The sequence below is a fragment of the Anomaloglossus baeobatrachus genome (genome assembly GCF_048569485.1).
Source record: "Anomaloglossus baeobatrachus isolate aAnoBae1 chromosome 5 unlocalized genomic scaffold, aAnoBae1.hap1 SUPER_5_unloc_30, whole genome shotgun sequence".
NCBI classification, from domain to species: Eukaryota; Metazoa; Chordata; class Amphibia; order Anura; family Aromobatidae; genus Anomaloglossus; species Anomaloglossus baeobatrachus.
Window position 1 is genome coordinate 159,974 of NW_027441807.1, and position 23,785 is coordinate 183,758.

General features: G+C 43.9%; 1 protein-coding gene across 1 annotated transcript in view; it reads left to right on the plus strand.

The window, feature by feature from the left end:
- The first annotated feature begins 4,303 nt into the window (after nt 1-4,303).
- LOC142259198 (uncharacterized) overlaps nt 4,304-23,785 on the plus strand; it is a 50,300-nt gene continuing 30,818 nt past the window's right edge. Inside the window, exons 1-2 of the mRNA XM_075331693.1 lie at nt 4,304-4,322; nt 7,115-7,228. Coding sequence (XP_075187808.1) covers nt 4,304-4,322; nt 7,115-7,228 — 133 coding nt within the window. The remainder of the gene's footprint in view (nt 4,323-7,114; nt 7,229-23,785) is intronic.

The window sequence follows — 23,785 nt, forward strand, 5'->3', positions numbered from 1 at the left end:
TCAGGATAGCAAAGTGCAAAGCAGGGTGCTCCAAAGCCCATAGCCGGAGCTGCTTGCGGTCCTCCACCGACCCGAGGCCTTTTAGGAACTGCTCCACTAGCATCTTGTTCCCTTCCGGCTCTCCGATATCGTTGGTCAGTCTCAGGGTCCGCAGCGCTGCTTGCAATCTCAAGGCGTAATCTCGGATGTTATTGTACTGCCCCGCGCTCGGCTGCAGCCGAGCCGCTCGGATCCGGACTCGTTTGTCGGTGGCTCGAGCGCCTCCGGACCGGGAGTTACTTCGCTCTGAAAGGGGCTGGCGCTCTAAAGGGGGTTTAGGGTTACGGCTGGGGCCATGGTGTTTGTTGTTAGAGTTCGTGACGCCACCCACGGGTTGTGCTGAATGTGGACACCACCGCTGCTGTTCACTAGGCACCCGGGGGAGATGTTGTGCAGCTTTGGTGTTAACCCCTCCGTGGGCAGGGGAGATGGCCCCTGGACCCGTTTGGTGTGAGGTAACGGTGCTTGGCGGTGCAGGGCAATGCGTGGCCTGAGGGCACAGTTGTACTCACTATTACAGATGCACAAGAGTCTCTGGTAAACCAAAAAGATGGTGGTCGGTGCCCGCAGCCGGCTGCGTCTGGTCCCCCAGGCGGGTTGGTGGTCTCCGCCTTTCTCCTGCACCTTCTGTGTAGCTATGGACAACCCGTGCTTCAGCAACGGGAGCCCGCTCCCCGGGATTATGTGTCGGGAGAGCCCGTTTGCCCGCAGACGCTGGCCCTTTGGATCTCTTAGCCTGAGCGGTGGCTTTTTATCCCTTTTCGGTGGGCTGTTGTCTTCAGTCGGGACTTGGGTGGGAAAGGACCTAAAGTCCAGACCTCAATCAGTTAATTAACGGGATCCGGTAGTTTCGGGACCGCGTTGCAGGGTCTGAGTACCCCCCTTTGTGCTCCAGTTTCCAGTCGGTTCCCCGGTTCGGTACCGGCAGGCCACTACCCTGTCCCGGTCCCTTATAGTTCCACCGAGCCATCTTCCCGACTCCTGCAGGCTGAGGCCACCATCTGCCTCCTAGCCAGAGGTGACTGGGCTCCGACCCAGAGACCCGGAGTTAGGCGGGCTTTGCACGTTGCGACATCGCAAGCCGATGCTGCGATGTCGCACGCGATAGTCCCCGCCCCCGTCGCGGGTACGATATCTTGTGATAGCTGGCGTAGCGAAAATTATCGCTATGCCAGCTTCACATGCACTCACCTGCCCTGCAACCGTCGCTCTGGCCGGCGACCCACCTCCTTCCTAAGGGGGCGGGTCGTGCGGCGTCATAGCGACGTCACACGGCAGGCGGCAAATAGCGGCGGAGGGATGGAGATAAGCAGGATGTAAACATCCCGCCCACCTCCTTCCTTCCGCATAGCCGCCGGCGGCAGGTAAGGTGATGTTCCTCGCTCCTGCGGCGTAACACACAGCGATGTGTGCTGCCGCAGGAACGAGGAACAACATCGTACCTGTCGCGGCAGCGTAATTATAGAAAAGTCGGAGCCTGCACCGATGATACGATAACGACACTTTTGAGCTCGTTAATCGTATCATCTAGAATTTACACACAACGATGTCGAAAGTGACGCCGGATGTGCGTCACTTTCGATTTGACCCCACCAACATCGCACGTGCGATGTTGCAACGTGCAAAGCCGCCCTTAGACTGGGGCAAACTTGGGCACAGGTCTGCCTCTGCACTTGTACTTCACTCCTCCACTCCTCAAACTAATCTAACTGTTTTTCCTGCCTCAGGAGCTGTGAACTCCTCGGTGGGTGTGGCCAACCGCCTGGCTTTACCCCCCTGGTGTTGTTATGGACAAGATTATGAATTATTATGAGTATATAAGAGTTACATGGAGATATCCATAAAGAACAGGATTTAAGATGGTGTTTGAACTGTACCACACTTTTGTCTTGGCATAAGACTCAGACAGACAGTCTGGGCTATTCTTGTGACAAGTGAATCATGCTGACATTGCCTAATATAAATGAGGAACCAAGCACATTACAGTAAATTGTATATCACAGAATAAGCTGTTCTACTTTATCCAATAGGAGACGTGTTACGTATTCTTGGCACCTAGCCAATAAGCCCGGTTATATATATTTGTACAACTTCCGGAATAAAGCAGTCTTACTTTCTATTCATATCTGAGCACGTCTCTGGTGTGGGTGAAAGAGAGTGGAATGCATGCTACCACGAGTGACTCATAATTTGGACTGCAGACAGTTTAAGAGGGATGCATGACTGAATGGCATCAACCTAAATTAAGGCCTTACCAGTGTGAACATCAAATCCTGAGGGAGGTGACTAGGGTTTTAAGGGTGGCTAATGACACCTTTTTAGGGCATGGGTGTTTGTGCAAGGGCCTACCTGTGACTATCTGGCTAGTCCAGGGCGTCACATTCCCCCTTGGTTTAATACAGACCGTCCGCGGGCTGTCCGACCACCAGCGGTTTATTTTTGTTGTAACTGCAAAAGATAAACGGGAAAAACAGATACAAGTATAATAACATTATTTACATTATAAGCAAGTGTGGAAATCATCCCTTACGGGGGGCATGTTACTTTAACGTTGCAAACATAAAACATTTTTATTAAATGGGAACGGGTCCTTTCATTTGCCCACCCAAGCAAACCTACCCCTTGGTGCTGCCTCTAAGAACAGGTCAGCACCCCTCTTCCCTAGTCCAGGAATCGGGTCCGGGTCCGGGTATTGCCCACAACGGGCCGGGTACAAAGTTCCATACCCGGCAGTCTCTCAGAGGTCCCACGTCCAGGGGACCCCTGGACCCGGAGGGTTGTCACCGGTTGCCATGGTGACGGGACCTCGGCCGACTCTACAGCAGGCCCTTTGTCCAACCAGCCTCTCCGGAAACCGTAGACATGAAAGGTGTTCCAGGGGCTTTTTACAAAGCCCAAACGTTATTGGGTGGTCTGCAAGTTCTCGGCCTTGTCTATGTTTAAAACGGGACCGCGTTTCAGGGTCTGAGTACCCTCTTTGTGCTCCAGTTTCCAGTCGGTTCCCCGGTTCGGTACCGGCGGGCCACTATCCTGTCCCCGGTCCCTTACGGTTCCACCGAGCTGTCTTCCCGGCTCCTGCAAGCTGAGGCCACCGTCTGCCTCCTAGCCAGAGGTGACTGGGCTACGAGCCAGACACCCGGAGTTAGACTGGGGCAGACTTGGGCACAGTCTGCCTCTGCACTTGTACTTCACTCCTCCACTCCTCAAACTAATCTAACTGTTTGTCCTGCCTCAGGAGCTGTGAACTCCTCAGTGTTCATGGCCAACCACCTGGCTCTGCCCCCCTGGTGTGAACATCAAATCCTGAGGGAGGTGACTGGGGTTTTAAGGGTGGCTGATGACACCTTTTTAGGGCACGGGTGTTTGTGCAAGGGCCTACCTGTGACTACCTGGCTAGTCCAGGGCGTCACACTATCCTGGGGCCGTTGCTTGCAGCTGTAGAACCTCATTCTCAGCTCCGCTTCTGTGCGGGTTTCAAATGCAGCTCCCAGTCTCCTAAAAATGGTGGTCACTGATGTCCGGTCTGCTTCAGTCCACATCTCCACTTCTAGCTCGGCAGCATCGGTCAGCTGTCCCAGTACCACCGAGGCCCGCTGCCGCCCGTTTAAGGCATACATATCCAGACGTTACATATTTTCCTCTTAAATCCTTGCAGCGCATCTGATCGGCCGTCATACTGTGGGAGCCAGGCATACATACGGCAATGTTATCGGCATTATGGGGACAACTGCTTCAGGTCCCGGTGCCGCTGCCTCTTGTGACTGGAGCGGCATACGCTGCGCCATCATTACCCTGGTCGGGCGGAGGCAGCACCGCCACAATCCCATCGTCTGGAACCGACATCTCCGCGCGCCACCTTGGTCTTTTCGCAGCACTCCCTTGCTGACCGTGGCCCTCTGGGAACTTCCGGTTACGGCCTCACTGGGAAGACGAAGGGCGGGGCTTAGGCTTTGCACGCTTTCTTGGGGAAGATGGCGTTTTGGCGCGAAAAAATGCCAGAAAATGGCAGAATTGGCGGGAAACAGAATCTTGACTCGCAGTTTTCGGCTTTTAAGGCGCACGTTACCAAGGTAAGTGGGTCCTGCTCGTATCCTGTTCGTGACGCCAGGTTTTTCGAAAGTGTACCGCCCCCGTTACAGCGGCCGAGCCGCTCGGATCCAGAGCCGCGGTGGCTCAAGGGGTCTCCGGACCCGGGGGTTCGCGCGGACACTTGAATTAAAGAAGAGAGGGGGAGATATGTACAGGGGAGATGTGTAAGCTCGTGATGCCACCCACGGTGCGTGGTAATGGGGGAGACCACTGCTACTGTTGGGGAGCCCGGTGGCGATGGTGGAGCAGCAGGATGTTTAACCCCTCCGTGGGTAGGGGGTTTGTGCCCCGGGGCCCGTTGGATTGTTGGTGATTGGGGTGCCATTGAGTAGAGGAAAAGGGGGCTTTCAGTGTACTCACTCAGTCCAGGAATGATAACACAGACAGCTTGTAAACCAGAATTCTGAGCACCACTGCAGCTTGGAGGGAGCACGCTTGGGTCCGTGCCCTTGGTGTTGCTGTAAGCCTGTGGCCTTTCCTTGGCACTTGATTTCCTCTAGTTGGACAGTTAAGCCTGCTTTACATGTTACGATTTCGCATACGATATCGTATGCGATCTTAACCGCCCCCATCGTATGTGCGGTACATTCAATTTGTTGAATGTGCCGCACAAACGATTAACCCCCATCACACTTCGAACGTCCACTTCCTGGAGTGGGAGGGACGTTCGGCGTCACATCGACGTCACGTGGCATCCGGCCAATAGAAGCGGAGGGGCTGAGATGAACGGTACGTAAATATCCCGCCCACCTCCTTCCTTCCGCATTGCTGGCCGGGAGCAGCTGGACGCAGGTAAGATCTGTTCATCGTTCATCATGTGCTACCCCGGGTACGATGAACAATCTGACGTTCAATTTTTAGGAATTGAACGACATGCATGCGATGAACGTTTTAAGGTTCAATCGCAATCGCACGTACCTGTCACACACTACAATGTACCTTACGATGCCGGATGTGCGTCACTTACGACGTGACCCCGCCGACACATCATAAGATATATTGTAGTGTGTAAAGCGGGCTTAAAGCATAAAACTTTTCGGATCCCGCTCACCCGTATGGCTAACGGAGTGAGCTTGCTCTCAGGGTTCACGCGTAGGATTTTTTTGGACTGTATTGGGAAAGTCCTATCCCATCGGTGTGCTAGTACCCCGGTTTTGGAGTGGGTTGGGGATGAATCTTGAAGTCTTCACCACTGTCTGGCAAATTACCTGAACGCGTGAAGCTACTTCCCGGCCTAGGGTCCACATACCTCGTCATGCCCTGGCCCCTGCTCGGTGATGGCTCAAGGCCGCCGGCTGCCCTCCTCGGCAGCCCGTGCCCCTTGACATGTTCCCCTGCGACCGGGGTTCCAGCTCCTACCAGGCCCAGACCAACGTCTGCCACCTAGTAACTTCAGGAGCCCTGCTCCAGGCCGGTGACCTCTCCCTCTCAGAGAGTCACCTCCACCTCCTTCTCCTTCCACTTCCGTTTCACACTTTCTTCTAAGTGTCACTTTCTCACTTTCTCCTCACCAACACCCTATCTGGGCGACCCTATTCCCTTCAGGCCCCCCAATGGTGTGTCTGGTGGGTACGGTATAAAGTGTTTCTAGGATTTTGATTGGCTAAGCTGTTAGCAACTCCAAAGGACCAGGATCCATAACGAAGGAGGAGTGGATACTGTGGAGAGGGGCAGATTGCACAACACCCTGTGACGACCTGATAGGCCAGGGCGTCAGATATGCTTTTTAGGGTTAATTGGGCAGTTCACGTCTCCACCCACATGCAGCCATAAACAGATCACTTCTGGGGGAGGATGGGTTTTTCCATTTTTTTTTTTGCTTGTGCACACTACATCCGATCATTCTGTTGTTACCCCCAGTGCAAGCCGATCAAACCCTGCAGGTGACTCACACTGGGTTGAGCACCGAGCGTACCCGAGTACCGCGATACTCCAAGAGTGGTTTACATTCATAAAGCCCCCGAACTCTGAACTCGAACTTAGTTTTCTTGGAAAAGTCGGAGTTTATACTGATAGCCAAAATTCAGTTTCACTCATCTCTAGTGGTATTTTTGCATCAATGGAGTTGAGTGAGGAATTGTTTTTTTCTTGATGAGCCAACATTTTCATTGATGCCATTCTAGGTACAATATGAATAATTGATCACTTTTCATTGTATTTATATGGCTATAAAATGATATCTCACCTCCCATATCTGAATTAATTTTCCATATCATCTGCTCATCTCCTTCCCATTCAGGTCCTTATAATATCAAATCCTCTCAGTGGTGATCTTCTATATAACAGAATTCTCCTGATTGCCCCGTGAAGGATGGATATGGACAGGGACAAGATGGCGGAGAGGATATTACACCTCACCCTAGAAATCCTCTTCCGGCTTACTGGAGAGGTGAGAGATTCTGATGACGTCACATTACATCATCCTTATCTATGGGAATAACAGATGGACAGAACTGGAGAGGTGAGGACTCTGGAAATGTCTGTAGTGAGATTTATTACTGTGTCTCTCCATAACCAGGATTACACAGTAGTGAAGAAGACCTCTAGTGAGCGCTGTCAGAACCCTGTGTCTGAGGGATGGGGAAGACCCCTGAGCCCAATCACGGGGCCTCCACCTCACCCCCCGATACATGAGGACATCAATGACCAGAAGATCCTAGAACTCACCTACAAGATGATTGAGCTGCTGACTGGAGAGGTGACACTGCTGGGAATGCTGGGACATTATACAGTAACGCTATGGAGGGATCGGGGGTGACGGTATCATTGTATGTGTCAGGTTCCTATAAGGTGTCAGGACGTCACCGTCTATTTCTCCATGGAGGAGTGGGAGTATTTAGAAGGACACAAAGATCTGTACAAGGACGTCATGATGGAGAGTCCCCAGCCCCTCACATCACCAGGTAATAGACAGGACTAAATACACACGGCCTATAATTATCTGTATGTAAGGAATGAATTCAGTCCCTGTATGTGTCTCCTCCAGTTCTATCCAGTAAGAGGACAACACCAGAGAGATGTCCCCGTCCTCTTCTCCCACAGGACTGTAAACAAGAAGATCCCGATGTTCCTCAGGATGTGTTTCCTCCAGTTCTATCCAGTAAGAGATATCTACTCATGTACTTTCTGCACTAATTTTGTGTTTACATTTTTAGACTTTCTGCTCTGGGGTTTTTTTAGCTGTATTTTCTTTTCTTCTTCTGCTTCTTCTGCTGTTTGTTTCTAGTGCCTTCTCTATGTTGTTATGAAGGCAACTCAAAGACCTGCAGAGGGTTCACGAATACTCTGTTTCCCCAAAAATACGACCTACACCAAAAATAAACCCTAGCATGATTTTATGGGATTTTTGGAGAATGAAATATAAGCCCTACTCCAAAAATAAGCCCTAGTTACAGTCAGGGCCAGCGTTAGGAGGAGTTAAACTGCGCAGTTTCTCAGGAACCCAACTCTCTTCGGGTCCCCATCAGTTGTATTCTAAGGTTGATTGTTTAAGGACCTTTGATGACTTCAAAGTTATGTGACATGATGTAACCAAAGGTCTCATCATTGCAGGAGTCTAAATTGAACAGAATAAAGGCTGGCATGCAGGACTGGTATTAATGGAAAGGGAGAGCAAACTGGACAATTTCACAGAACCCCCATTCTACTAGGTCCCCCAGTGTTTATATACCGATTATAGGACTGCTTAAGGACCTTTTTAACATCACATCATGTGATATAAGGTCTCTTAATTACAGAAGTCTAAAAATAAAGAGGCGATAGGCTGGTGTGTGTGTGTGTGTGTGTGTGTGTGTGTGTGTTCATGCAAATTTTAACCAGCTTTGCCAAAATAGGCAGAGTTACAGCCGCACACTGAAATGCAAAGGTTTACAACTACCAAAAAAGATGTAATTAAATTATTGCTTTAGAGAGTGTGAATTACTGGCAAACTACCCTGGAAGGAATGGAGACACCTACAGAAGGAGATTTTACACCCTGATTCATCAAAGCAATTATGGCATAAACCACTTTGAAATTTCTCAAAAAAATGTGTGCAGCACGAAGTTTTAAAAAAAATTGTGCAACTTTTGGAGGTTTCACGCCAATTGTAACCAGCTTTGTCAAAATGGGCAGAGCTTGGCCAGAAGAAGGGTGTGATGCCACCGCTTCTCTAATTCATAACAAAATGCAGTGTTCCCTATGCCAGAAATCTCACTCCAATCCATGATGTAATTTTTCAGTGTCCATCGCCAGTCTTGATGAGTTGGAGCTCTAATGTTTATCTGCATAGACCGCAAGAACCTGCTACCGGATTGGTTACAAAGCCTAAGGATGGGGGGGGGGAGTGGCCGGCTGCAGAGTGATGAGGAAGTGAAAATCCTCTCTGTGTTTCACTCAGCAAAGCTACAAAATACAGCAACTTGGATGGACCTTAGCCTTTATTGAACGAAGGAGAGCACAAGAGGACTCCGTCTGGATCATTTCAGTACCAAAATTACCTAAATCGGGCTCTCCTAGCCTGAGATATCACAGATTATAGCAGGCACTATCACAGCACAGAGGGACCGAGGAACAGTGGACACAACAAGCACTGGTGAGTGCATATAAACCTGGGCCAGGGGTGCACAGTTTATCACACTAGGCCTGATTCAGGGGATATAACTGTTAACACAGTGGGAGACATAACTGGGCTGAGCAGGAGCCTTTTCCCCACAGCTCCATCCCTCCCCCTCCACTTCTCTCAGACTGCAAGGGACAGAATCTCTGCAGCATTGCATATGCTAATTAACCCCTGTGGTGAAGTTGCTAATTCTTGCTGGAGCTGAACTTTAACAACAAATAAATCAACAAGCCACTAAGTGGTGAAGGCAGTGCTGCCCTGACTTTATATCACCCTGTAAATAGGAGATTCTCCTATATAATAAACTATACAGCTGCTTTTAAAACGTATTCTACTGCAAAGCAACCCTGTGCAGCATTCAGCCTGCAACTCACTGTATAATACCTTACTGTGACAAAGGTCTTGCTGACAACTATTTGTGAGATCAGCAAACCACCATAAACAAGGATTAATAACAGATTCAAGTTAAAAACAACTACCCAAGGAGAGCTGCTAGACCCCTAAACAGCTTGTCTATAGCCTATTCAACAACAAAGCCCTGACAAGTGCATATTCCTTATAAGGTTAACAAATAACAGACATTTCTGCATATTCCCATAAGGTTGTAGTTAATCAGAGGTCTCAGCTACTGAACCGTCAAGACTAAAATAAACATTGCTAACAATAGTCAAATACTATAACTGTAATTATTTACACCAGCACAAAATGTCAAAACCTACTCCAACTACAAATACCAAAATGGAAAGAAGTACTCAAGAAACCAGACAGAACACTACTAAATACTCACAGAACCCATCTTCACAATCAAGCAGCAAATCTGCACCACAAAAGGAGAAAAATATGGTATCACTAGTCACTCAACTCCATGACACTGCAAGAAGCATTAGCTCTCCCAATGTGTCTCAACATATCAAGACAGACTCAGTTTCTGGCTATACAGACAGTGATTTTCCTGCTCTAAAAAGAGATTTAGAAGATAGCACAATGGACATCACATACCAAACTCAAAAAAGAAAGGAACCCGATTCGGACAGATCAAGGATAGCTAACCCCCATTCGGATGGCGAATATAAATCAGATTCAGAGTCATCCCCAACACAGAGCCCAGCAAAAAACAAGAGCAGAATGGAACATTCAGATGACAATAACGGCAATTCAATAAATCATGCCATCAACTTTGAAGATATTGCTTCGTCTGATAAAAACGCCTCTGAAAATTTTGTGAAAAGCGCAATGGCAACAATGTTCGAAAAATTTAATATTCTGTTTCAGAATCAAACCAAGATTTTGCAAGCCATTATTGACTCTAACAACAACAGGTTCTCAGAGCATGAAGATAGAATAAAAAAATTAGAGGATAACAGCCACTCAGCAGACTTGGAGCAAGCAACAATCAAGAACGAAATCCGCCAATTAAGAGCCAAGGTTGCGGATATGGAAGATCGAAATTGTAGAAACAATGTCAAGATAAGAGGCATCCCAGAATCCGTCCCCCCGAAAGGACTTTCCGAATTCTTGAAAAACATCATACGTGCTGTATTACCTTCTGTTGCAGAATCAGAACTTATTATCGACAGAATACACAGACTCCCGAGACCCAGACATATTTCCGAGGAAACTCCAAGGGATACCATAGCAAGAATCCATTTTTTCCATATAAAGGAGGAGTTTATGCAAAAATTAAGAAAAATAAAAAATCTCCCTAAGCCCTTTGAGCTAATAAAAGTATTCACTGACCTCTCCAAAGAGACCATGGCAATGCGCAAATCTTTCAATTTAACCACTAGCTTCTGCCGGGATAATGGAATCCAGTACAGATGGGGCTTTCCCACTAAATTATTGATCTCATTCAGAGGGAAAATAGTACCCATTACAACTCCTGAAGATGGCCACCGCTTTGTCAGCTCCCTTGAGGAACGAAAAGCCCCTCACCCAGATCCACGACGTAGACCAACATAGACTTGGCCCTGAAAAATCCTTTGATTTATTTTGATGGGCCTGTTATTTTCTTCTCAAGAGATCTTGTGCTTTAAAGAGATAATACAAGATTATCTATTCATGTTATGGTTATAATGGAAAAGTTATACATGTCTTTCCCAATTTTCACATGATGAGTGACTCACGGTAACATAATTTGTTGTTTCATTTTATATATAACCTTTTATTTTTCACAAAACTACAATTAGTACTTGGAGATAAAGTACTATATTAAAGTCTTTACAGCAATTGACTAGTGCCTCAAGAGGGAAATGTCTGACCAAAAGGCATTCCCCGGAGATTTATTTGTTGGAACAATATTTTTTTTCTTGTTTTTCTGTTATTTGAGTATCTTATAGGTAAAGACAGTGAACGACAAGATACAGAATTAAGAACCCTTAAATTTTGAATAAAGTATCTGAAGTAAGATACTTTAGAAAATTACTGTTTGTTTACAGATATTTACAAATTGTAGCAGATTTTGATAAGCGTTCGCATTGTACTAGTACTGGTATACAATACAGAAATGTATCTTTTATATTAGGTCAGCTAAAAACCTTGGTAACCCATTTCAACACTTAATGGATAACAGGTAAATATAATTAAACCCCAAAACAACTGTAACCCAAAATGGACATAAACATTCTATCCCTAAATGTTAAAGGTATGAACAGCCCTAATAGAAGATTCATGATTTGGAAGGAAATCAAAAATTTTAAAGCAAATATAATCTGTCTTCAAGAAACAAGACTGGCCAGAAACAATCACCCTAAATTTGAAAATAAGAATTATACTAATATTTTCAAAGCCCTTAATGAAAAAAAGAAAGCAGGAGTTATTACGATAATCAGTAACTCAACTAGGTTCTCCTTGATATCTGAAATACAAGACCCTGAAGGACGGTACCTTATCCTTATTGGTAAAATTAATGACCACCTATGCACTATCGTAAATGTATATGCCCCAAACAGTGGCCAGATTACTTTCCTTAATAATCTAATGGAAAAAATTCAGAAGCACAAACAAGGAGATCTCTTTTTAATAGGCGATTTTAACTTGATACCTGATATTAAGATGGACTCGACAGCAAATCCCAGACAACATCACCCATCATTATACAAATGGCTTCAAACTCATGAACTGTTGGACACCTTCAGATGTCTTAACACCACATCTAAGGAATATACCTTCTACTCATTAGCCCACAAAACCTTTTCTAGAATAGATTTACTTTTAACTGAATCCCTCTCAATCTCCAGAGTAACTAAAATAGAAATTAAGGACAAAACTTTCTCAGACCACTCTCCCTTATTCTGCACAATTAAAGTAGGCCCTCCAGACAGATTAAATTTCACCTGGAAAAATAACCCGGCAATTTTCCAACACCCAAACTTTCAACAAGAAATTGAAAAATCTTTAAAAAATTATTTCTCCGAAAACGCCTCTGAAACTATGAACCCTTTTTCAGTTTGGAATGCCAACAAGGCGGTGCAAAGAGGCATATTGATTCAAATTTCTTCAAGACTGAAAAAACAAAGGAATTCAGATCTGTCTAAAATACAAGAAAAAATAAAAGAAAAAGAAAGAGAACAGCAAAGACTACCCCAGCCCAGCCAACAAATACATGTCGATATTATAAAATTGCGTATACAGCTGAGAGACTTACTTCTGGCTGACTATGATAAATATGTGAGAATATTAAATACAAACCATTATACATCAGTTAACAAACCAACTAAATATATGGCACGTAGAATTAAACAAAAAAGAATTAGGAATAGGATACACAAGATAAAACACCCAGATGGCCATTATTATATCCATCCAAAAGACATCGTAGAAGCATTTGCGAGTAATTTCAAAAAACTATATAACCTCAATTCCACTCCTTCTGACCAGAATGATAACCTCAACAAAATGAATAACTTCTTGGACAAAATCCATCTTCCTAAACTAAATGAGCATCAGCTAAATATTTTAAATCGTCCATTTACTGACTCTGAAATTTTACAAACAATTAAAAACCTAAAAATAAACAAGTCCCCAGGCCCAGATGGGTTTTCCAATGAATTTTACAAGACTTTTTCCCAATTACTTGTACCTCACCTCTGTAAAATTTTTAATCACGCAGCTTCCACCAGAGAATTCCCTGCAGAAATGCTCCAGGCAAATATAACCCTCATCCCTAAACCAAATAGTGACCCTGAATTAGTGACTAGTTATAGACCCATCTCTCTAATTAATACAGATGTAAAAATTTATTCAAAAATATTAGCCGAAAGATTAAAAGAAATTCTCCCATCATTGATCCATCAAGACCAACTAGGATTTGTTAAAAATAGGCAAGCATCAGACGGTACTAGAAGATTACTAAACATTCTTGAATACGCTAAAAAATCTAGAACACCCACCCTACTTTTATCGCTTGACGCTGAGAAAGCATTTGATAGAGTGGGGTGGGAATTCTTGGAAAACACCCTGAAAAAATTTGGCTTTGACAACACATCCATTAACGCCATCATGGCGCTATATTCCTGCCCCTCAGTCACAATTAAATCAGATAACCACTCTTCAAAAACTTTTATGATAACCAATGCAACTCGTCAGGGATGTCCTTTATCACCGCTACTTTTTGCCCTGATTATGGAACCTTTGGCAGAATGTGTCAGGTCAAATGAAAAAATTAAAGGTATTTCCATAGGGAAAGAAAACTTTAAAATAAGTCTTTTTGCGGACGATGTAATTATGACTCTTAGCGACCCAGTAAACTCCATCAATGAAATAAACAACATTTTGAAAGAATTCTCCATTGTTTCAAACTTTAAAATTAATGAGAAAAAGTCAAAAATGCTAGCTCTTAACCTCATCCCAACAGCACAAGAAAATCTTAGAAATAATGTTAATTATGAATGGGTTACAGACGCTATTGAATACTTAGGTATTACTTTCACAAAAGATATTAAAAGCACCTTAATCCTCAACATGAATAAACTCTTATCTCAGATTGAAAAAGACTTTGCAACATACAACAAAACCGAAACGACTTGGCTTGGTAGAATATTGGTAGCTAAGATGTTTATTCTACCCAAAATTTTATATACAATTAGATGTCTACCTATCATCATCCCAGACGAATTCCTAGTCAAATTGCAAAAATTGATCAACAAATATGTCTGGAATAATAGTAAAGCAAGGGTGGCCAAAAATACATTATTCAAAAATAAAATTAATGGAGGATACGGCCTTCCTAATATACAAGCATATTATTACTCAAATTTATTAAAACAAACCAACAATTGGTTATTAAAAAATGAAAATACTCCAACTTGGGTTAACTTGGAACTAATATTATCAGGAAATAATTCTTTCCGCTCTCCTTTACTGGAACAGTTACTAAGCTTTGGAGGACGAAAATCAAATACCTATGATAGCAACACTATTAATGCTGCATTTACTTCCTGGGAAAAGATTTCAAGAATCTCCAAAGACAAAATGACTTTTGAAGTCTTTAAAAATACTGAGATAAAAAATATAGATTTGTCAAACAATACCGAGACAGTAGATAGATGGATCCAGTCAGGGATAAAATACATAAAAAATATATACGATGGTACAAACTTCACCTCATTCTTACAACTTAAACTACAAAACAATATACCAGATAAAGATCTTTACTTCTTCCTAGAAATAAGGAAAATCATCCGGAAACTTGTAGAACCCAAATGTAAAATAAACAAATTCATACTTAAATTGATAAACAACCCAAATAACAAACTAATATGGAGTCATAAGAACATCTATCATGCCTACAATTCTGAACTCCCCACAAGAAAAATTATACACATATCCAGTTGGGAAAAGGACTTGAAAGTAGAATTCACTCAAGACCAATGGGATAAAGCTCTTAAAAACACATACCTTTCCAATATCTGCGCTACATTACATGAAGCTTATTATAAGATTTATACCAGATGGTATTTCACTCCGGACAAAGTAGCTAAAATATTCCCAAGCCAAAAACCAACATGCTGGAGAGGTTGTGATACAAAAGGTGACATTGTTCATATTTTTTGGAGCTGTCCTAAAATCAGAAGCTTATGGCAGAAAGTGTCTAAAATAATAAATCTGATAATGCACTCAAAAATAAGTCTAACCCCACAATTAGCTCTCTTATCGATAGATTCGGATACAATAAACATAAAATACAGGGCCATCGTAATTCATATCCTTCTAGTTACCAAAATCGAATTGGCGGCACGTTGGAAATCCAATAAAATTCCAAATATTTACGATCTAATAGAAAAAATATCCCTTCATAAGTTCTATGAAGAGAAGCATGCCCTAATTAATAACTCTTGGAACAGATTTCATAAAAAATGGGACCCATGGACTGACTTTATTAACAACAATACATAAAATTTTAAATCTAATCTAGTTAAAATTCTTGTATAAACGTAATACACTATACTTATTTAATTAGTTTAACAAGAAAATTGTTTGTTTACATCTATCTCCTGACATATTATTTGAATATCATACTTTGTAAATACTTAATCCGACTGTATGTCATAGTTTTTACCAATGTTATTTGTTTGTTTCTCCTTTTGTATATGTCTACTGTATATTATTTGTTTGATATAGCATGAAGTAATGCTATACAGCACTTTGTTTTATTGTTTTTGTTAGAACTCTTTTATGTATAAACTTTGAAAACCTAATAAAAAATTATTGAATCACAAAGCCTAAGGATGGGCCATCAACGTTACAGTCCCGGAAAACCCTATTAGGCTATGTGCCCACGCTACAGGATTTACCGCGGATTTGCCGCGGATTTTGCCGCGGATTTACCGCGGATTTGCCGAAAATCTGCAGCAGCAGCACTTCCAAGCCATTTCAATGGCATTTTGGAAATGTTGTGCCCATGCTGCGGATTTTTCCGCTGCGGATTTGCCGCGGATTTTGATCCGGAAAAATCTGCAGCATGTCAATTGTTTGGTGCAGATTTGGTGCGGATTTTTGGTTTTGCATGGGGAAAAAAAGAAAAATGAAATCCGCGGCAAATCCGCGGTAAATCCGCGGCAAATCCGCGGCAAATCCGCGGGTGCGGATTTGCCGCGAAAGTCGCGGATTTTCAGGCAAAAAAATCCGCAGGGACATTCTAGCGTGGGCACATAGCCTTATACAGTGTGTCCACCCATATCCTGTCCACCGCCATTAACTTGAGAACGGCGGCAGCTTTAGGCATAAAAGTGTTTTCTGGGTATAGTAAACTAGCCATGCACTACGCAATGAAACCACCTATAGCGCCACCTGGTTGAAAACAACGGAGTTAGCATTTTTATTATGAAATTGGAACGAGATCGAGAAAAAAAGTGAATTACAAAGTTGTATGGCATACCTAGGCACCACTTCTAGCTGCCGCCGTTCTCAAGTTAATTGCGGTGAACAGGATATGTGTGGACACACTGTATATCTGGCATCTGTAACTATTTTATTTTCGTCTTCGAAAAAACCCTCGTTGAAATTGTCTATGTTGTGGATCAATGTAACAAGGAGATGTTTGCAGGGTATGCCAACTGTCATGGCGGCATCAGGATCTGTGGAAACTATACTCTGCCTGCTAACTTCTCTGATGTCTGTGAGCAGCGCAGGGAGATGCAGGTGTCAAACCACAGGCTTGGGCAGGCTAGTAAGAGTTATTCTCTGCTGAGCTGCTTGTTAATGTCTTTGATCACATGCTGTAAAGGGGAAAGTATCATTCGCTTCCCTTCTGTATATGCTGGCTGGACTATCTCATTAATGCCAACTAAAGGTTACCTATACTTGTCTGGTGAGGTGTTGTGATCGAGATGTACGGGTTATTGTTGTGTACTATTGCTGTAAGCTGTTGTGGTGTTAAGCCTTGTTGTCTTTTTGTTGCTGCCTTCCAGCTCTTGCTTTTCTCCTTAGTCTCTCACTGTTTATTTCTGTGACTTTGCAATGTGTCCTGTCTGTCTTAATCTGTGTTTCCCGTCTTTCTTAATCTGTGTTTCCATCATACTTCTGCCCATTCCTTTCCCGGGGGGATAACAGATTAGATCTCTTCAGGAGACTAGTAAGGCACGGGACTCTGGCATCTCCATCTTCAGGGGTAATTCAGTGGTTAGGAATAGGTTAGTGTCCCCTAGCGTGAGGGACAGTATAGGAGCCCCCTGTCCCTCATTATCCTGCAGTCACATTATGACAATCAATCAGATTATTTACTGTAGCACATTCCAGAGAACTGGTGCTAGAAATGGAAGATCCGCATTAACGAAGATGTAACTCTTAAGGCCGCTTTACACACAACGATATCGCTAGCAATCTCGTTAGCGATGTGACACGCCCAGATCATTGCTACGATTTGCCGAGATCGCTCATAGGTCGATTTTTAGCAGTCACACGTACCCATCTTACAAACGACGCTACATCGTTCAGCGATATATTGTTTGACTATTGCGGTCGTGTGGACACCGTCACACAGCATTCCTCCCAACAATTCCAACAATGACAGAGGCGTACAATTGTGTCCGCCTTATCAACCATGCCTGCCAAATCAGAACGCAGTTGGTACCACCAATCAGAGCAGAGGAGGCATGGAGCATTGCTCGTAACGACACGCCCGCGTCGCTGATGACGGACACACTAGCGATGTTGTTTGAAACGACGAACAATAGTTTGAAACTGAACGACGTGTCAACGATCAACTATTTTTGCTATTTTTAAGATCGTTCGGAGTCGCTCATAGGTGACACACGCAACGACGTCGCTAACGACGACAGAAGTACGTCACGAAAACCGTGACCCTGACGACATATCGTCAGATAAATCGTAGCGCGTAACGGGACCTGAAGATGTCAAAATTGGACAACAGATTCAGAATACATTTTTTCCTCATTTAATTTCTGATGTTATGGTTTAAAAAAATAAATGTGCTTTCAAGATATTAAAAACTAATAACATTGTATTTATTTTTAGGAGATTACTGTATTTTGAGTTCGTATGGAAATCTATTATCTTCAGAATTTGAAACTGACAATCAAAGTGTCAGACATGATACATATGAAGAGCATGCAGTTGTCCCAGATATATCTCCAGTCCTTCCTTGGAAAGCTCTATCATCTGATCTTTTCAAACAAGTCCAAAATTCTGATTCATTACAGAATTGTCAGCAAAATAAAAGTTACAGTAGGGATGTGGAATATGAAACTGCTCCTACAAGGGAGAAACCATTTTCATGTCCAGAGTGTGGAAAATGTTTTATTCAGAAATCACAACTTGTTAAGCACCAAATATCTCACACAGGGGAGAAGCCATTTTCATGTTCAGAATGTGGGAAAAGTTTTATTCGGAAATCAGCTCTGGTTAGACATCAAAGATCTCACACAGGGGATAAGCCATTTTCATGTTCAGAGTGTGGGAAATGTTTTATTTGGAATTCAGAACTTGTTGACCATCAAAGATATCACACAGGGGAGAAGCCATTTTCATGTTCAGAGTGTGGGAAATGTTTTAGTCAGAAATCACAACGTTTTCAGCATCAAAGATCTCACACAGGGAAGAAGCCATTTTCATGTTCAGAATGTGGGAAATGGTTTAGTCAGAAAGCACAACTTTTTCAGCATCAAAGATCTCACACAGGGGAGAAGCCATTTTCATGTTCAGAGTGTGGGAAATGTTTTATTTGGAATTCAGAACTTGTTGCCCATCAAAGATCTCACACAGGGGAGAAGTCATTTTCATGTTCAGAGTGTGGGAAATGTTTTATTCAGAAATCATACCTTGTTAGACATCAGAAAAATCACACAGAGATTAAGCCGTTTTCATGTTCAGAATGTGGGAAATGTTTTATTCAGAAATCAGACCTTGTTAGACATCAGAAAAATCACACAGGGGTGAAGCCATTTTCATGTTCAAAGTGTGGGAAATGTTTTAAGTGGAAATCAGGACTTGTTGTACATCAAAGATATCACACAGGGGAGAAGCCATTTTCATGTTCAGAATGTGGGAAATGTTTTATTCGGAAATCAGATCTTGTTTGTCATCAAAGATCACACACAGGGGAGAAGCCATTTTCATGTCTGGAATGTGGTAAATGTTTTATTAGGAAATCAACTCTTATTGACCATGGAAAACTTCACACAGGGGATAAACCATTTTTATGTTCTGATTGTGGAAAATGTTATTCTCAGAAATCAGATCTCGTTAAACATCTGAAGAAGGCACACAGAGAAGGATCCTTTTTCATGTTGTGAATATTTGAAATGTTTAACTGGTAAATCAAGTCTTGTCGACCATGAGAAAACCCACACAGTAGAGGAGCCATTCTTGCATTTGGAATTTGGCAAATGTTTTTATCATTACTCAGGTCCTGTTGTCAGATGAGTCACATGGGAGAAGGCATCATGATGTACTGTGAGTAAAAGGTTTTTTTTTCAAAAGTCAATTGCTCAAGTAAGACTTCGTCAGGGAAAGCACCATTTTCTTTCTTTTTAAACTTACTGTATTATTATGATTATAAGATGCACTTAGGTTTTAGAGGAGGAAAATAATAAAAAAATTGTAGCAAAAAACGTAGTCATGATACACTGTTATGGGTGGGTGGGGAATCTTCTGCTGACACTGTTATGGGGGTAATATCCCCCAATTCTGTACTATTATCCCCCATCCCGAGGCCCTTCCAGTTATGTGTCTCTGATTTTGGTGCATATTTCGTTCTTCCTGGTATATATGTTCCTTATCTTTCTCCCATCCTGGTATATATGGCCTTCATCCTGGGCTCATCCTGGTATATATGATCCCCATGCTGGTATATAAGGCCCTCACCCTGGTATACATGATCCTCATCCTGGTATGTATACCTCTCATCCTGGTATATATTGCAATCATCCTAATATATATGATCCCCATCCTAAGCCCATTTCAGAATATATGTCCCTTATCCTGGTATATATGATCCCAATCTTAGTATTTACAAGTGAAAATGGGCCCCCTTACCTCTTGGCCTGCAGGTTGCACCTGCCCCTGGCGTCATCCTGGTATAAATATCCCTCATCACACTGCATAAATAAAAAAAAATGCTTATATTCACCATCCATCTGCTCCCCCAGTGTGTGGTGTTGTCTTTGATGTTGGCAAGTGAATTCAGTGTATAAGCGGTGCATCGCATGACATCACTGCCATGCACCTGCAGTTACACGCAGATATCAGCTGCCGGAATATTCACTGCTTCCCACACCTGGGATTATTGGCTTGGGGACAAGTGAATTATTAAAAAGAAGTAATAGTCACTGCTCCCCACGCCCATAATGCCACACACCCCTCGATTTTAGCTTCAGTGTCTAGAGGTAGACGGGATTATGGGAGTGAGGAGCAGTGAATATTCACTTTTGTTATTAGCAGGCACACTGTTAGCCCCAGCGCTGGTTCCTGCCTCCTGCACTACCACTCCTCCAGCCACAGCCAGGAGCATTCGGACTATGAGACAACCCCCCTTCCTACACATTTTTTTTGGGGGGGAGGGGCGATGTGTCTTAAAGTACAAAAATTACAGGAATTGGTTAACAATTAGTAAAAGTAAAAAAAAGTACAATAGGCAAAATCACATATCATAAAAGGGCACAAATTATTGTGAATCTGTCTGACCGCTTCCGGCACCACTTTCTTTCACTAAACTTCTCTTACATTTCAGAATAAAAAATGTCAAAAGTCACAAAATGTTTGAACAACTAAGGTGTGTGTTTCACAAAATGAGTGACTTTTACACAATAGTTTGTAGCACAATTTGTTTGATGACTTTCCCTTTAAATAGTGCTTATCATCACAAAATATATATCATGGGATCCTTTATCAAGAATGCCTCAAAAAAAAAAACCACTGAACTGCCGTTCAGCGAGAGCTGGAAATTACCTTGTTAAAGTTAGAGGCAGCAAATGAATCATATCCCACTATCCATCTTACCAAACTCACCACAGATATTACATTTCAACTACAAACTTTGTTGACAACAAAAACGGAGCGAGCACTAAGATGGACGCAAGCGACATACTACAAACTTTCCAATAAAATACATAAACTATTAGCAAGAAAACTTTGTGATTAGGAAAGGATTAACTCAGTATACAAATTAAACAACAATCAGGGAGGCCAAACCTCCAAACCTGATAGAGTATACCAGTTATTTAATAACTTTTATCAATCTTTATATACCCAGACAGCACCTGCTACCCCGAATGCGATAGATAGTGTCGCGGGCGGAGGGGCGCGCTCGGGTCCGGGGCTTCTGCTGCTGCTGCTCGGTGGCTCGAGCGGTGGGCCGGACCCGGGGACTCGAGCAGCGCTCCTCACCCGTGAGTGAAAAGGGATGGAGGGATGGTTTGTTTGGGGAGATAGTTCGTGACGCCACCCACGGGATGTGGTGATGATGGCTCCACTGCTGCTGGTGACGGGGATCCCGGGAGCGATGGTAGGGAGCAGCTAGGGTGTTGTCCCCTCCGTGGGTAGGGGTTGGTGTTCCCGGGGCCCGGGTGATGATACGGGACGGCTGGATAGCTGGGATGCAGGGTTGCAGAGGCAGCGCGGCGCAGTGCCGGATGGCACTGTTGTACTCACTCAGACAGAAAATCACAAAGTCTCTGGTAAACCAAACGGCCGGATGGACGGGTCCCGCAGCCGGCTGCAGTGTCTTTGCTCTCCCCGGACAGGTGATGGTGGCTGTCTTTCCCTGCACCTGTGTAGAATGTGTTGACTGTTATGGTTTCCCAATGGTAGTCCTCTCCCCGGCGTATTGGTACCGTAAGAGCCCTTTTGCCCGCAGGCTCTGGCCCTTGGATCTCTAGCCTGTGGCGGTGGCTGTATATCCTCACGGTGTGGACTATTGCCTTCTAGCGGGACTTGGGTGTTAGGAAACCCCTGGGGTTCCGGTCACTTTCGGATAAACTTTGCAAGCCTAGTCGGGGTCCGATGGCCCTGCATGTGTGCTTAACTTCACTGCTCTCCCCGGTTCAGTACCGGTGGGCCACCGCCCAACCCCGGTCCTACGGTTCCGCAGAGATCCGCCAACTCCTGCAGACGGCCACCACCATCTGCCGACCTTGCTGTCAGTGCCTGGGCTGCTACCCAGGCACACGCAGACGTTTTACTCCTCTCACTTTCACCTCCAAAACGAATCTGACTCCTTTTCCCGCCTCCAGGCCTGTGAACTCCTTGGTGGGTGGGGCCAACCGCCTGGCTCCACCCCACCTGGTGTGGACATCAGCCCCTGGAGGGAGGCAACAAGGTGACTGGTGTAACTGTCTAGGGAAGGTGGTGTGTGTGGTGTTATGTCTGTGACTACCTGGCTAGTCCAGGGCGTCACAATAGCTTTTTAAACTCCATAAATCTTCCTACCCTTACCTCGAATTTCTCAGCAACACTTTAAGCTAGAGTCACTAAAGAAGAGTTCGAGGAAATGGTTAAAAAGTTAAAACCTCACAAAGCCCCCAGCCCGGATGGACTCTCAGCAGTTTATTATAAGAAATCCATTCACATTTTGAAACCCCATATTATAAACATATGTAATTACATGCTTGAAGGTAAAGCGATGCCCCTGGAATTTCTCTTAGCACATATAACTGTTTTACCAAATCCCAAAAAAAAGACCCCCTGCAGGTGAAAAACTACAGGCTTATATCACTTTTGAATGTTGACCTGAAGCTCTTTACCTCTCTTTTGGCTAGTAGAATTAATCGAGGACTACAAGCACTTATACCTCCAGACCAAGTCGGATTCATCCCGTTTTGCCAGGCACCAGACAACATCCGTAAGAATCTCAATATAATTCAACATGCCAGTAAGTCCAAATCGTCAATACTCCTTCTCGCCCTTGATATAGAAAAAACCTTTACCTCGGTAATGTGGCCTTACCTATATAGGGTGTTGGCTAGATTAGAGTTCACTGAGAACTTCATCCGAACTATACATTTTCTCTATAACAACCCCGCGGCGTACCTAAAACTTCCCACCACTAGCCCACAACCAATACGCATTGGACGGGGTACCAGACAGGGGTGTTTATTATCACCGGCCCTGTTTGCAATAGCGATGGGTGATTCAATAACTTGAAAACTATAGTAGCATACATTTTTTTTCCAAGAAATAGTTGATACCTGATTTTCTGATCCCATTTGGGGGAGATATTTTGAAAATAGCATAATGTCATTGCATCAAGAAATGTAACCATATAATGCTTTGATTTATTTGTCAATGATTTGAATGACTCAATAAAAATCTGTTGAAACAAAAATAAATATTTACAATAAAAATTTGTAATAAGAAATTGATTTTGTAAGTCTTATTTTCATTTATTTTGAGGTATTGCCTTATTTAACATAGTTACCTAAATGGTCAGAAAAAGTGATGTCAAACCGAAGGTTATTTTCGGATTCAGTGCACCCAAAAACATAAGGATTACGTGGAAAAAACAAAACATCTCTTGAAAAAACATTTTTTGCAGACCTGTGTTATGGATCCTTTTTCTACATTTAAAACAAAATATGCTCTCCTCATAATAAAAGCTTTTGAGAAAGGAATCTTAGGCGGGCTTTGCACACTACGACATCGCAGGTGCGATGTCGGTGGGGTCAAATCAAAAGTGACGCACATCCGGCGTCACTGGCGATGTCGTAGTGTGTAAAACCTTTTTGATACGATTAACGAGCGCAAAAGTGTCGTTATCGTATCATCGGTGTATGGTCTGACATTTCCATAATGCCGGTGCAGCGACGGTACGATGTTGTTCCTCGTTCCTGCAGCAGCACACATCGCTGTGTGAGAAGCCGCAGGAGCGAGGAACATCTCCTACCTGCGTCCCGGCTGCAATGAGAGGAAGGAGGTTTGCGGGATGTTAACATCCTGCTCATCTCCACCCCTCTGCTGCTATTGGCCGCCTGCCGTGTGACGTCGCTATGACACCGTACGACCCACCCCCTTAGTAAGGAGGCGGGTCGCCGGCCAGAGCGACGTCGCACGGCAGGTGAGTGCATGTGAAGCTGGCATAGCGATAACATTCGCTACGCCAGCAAT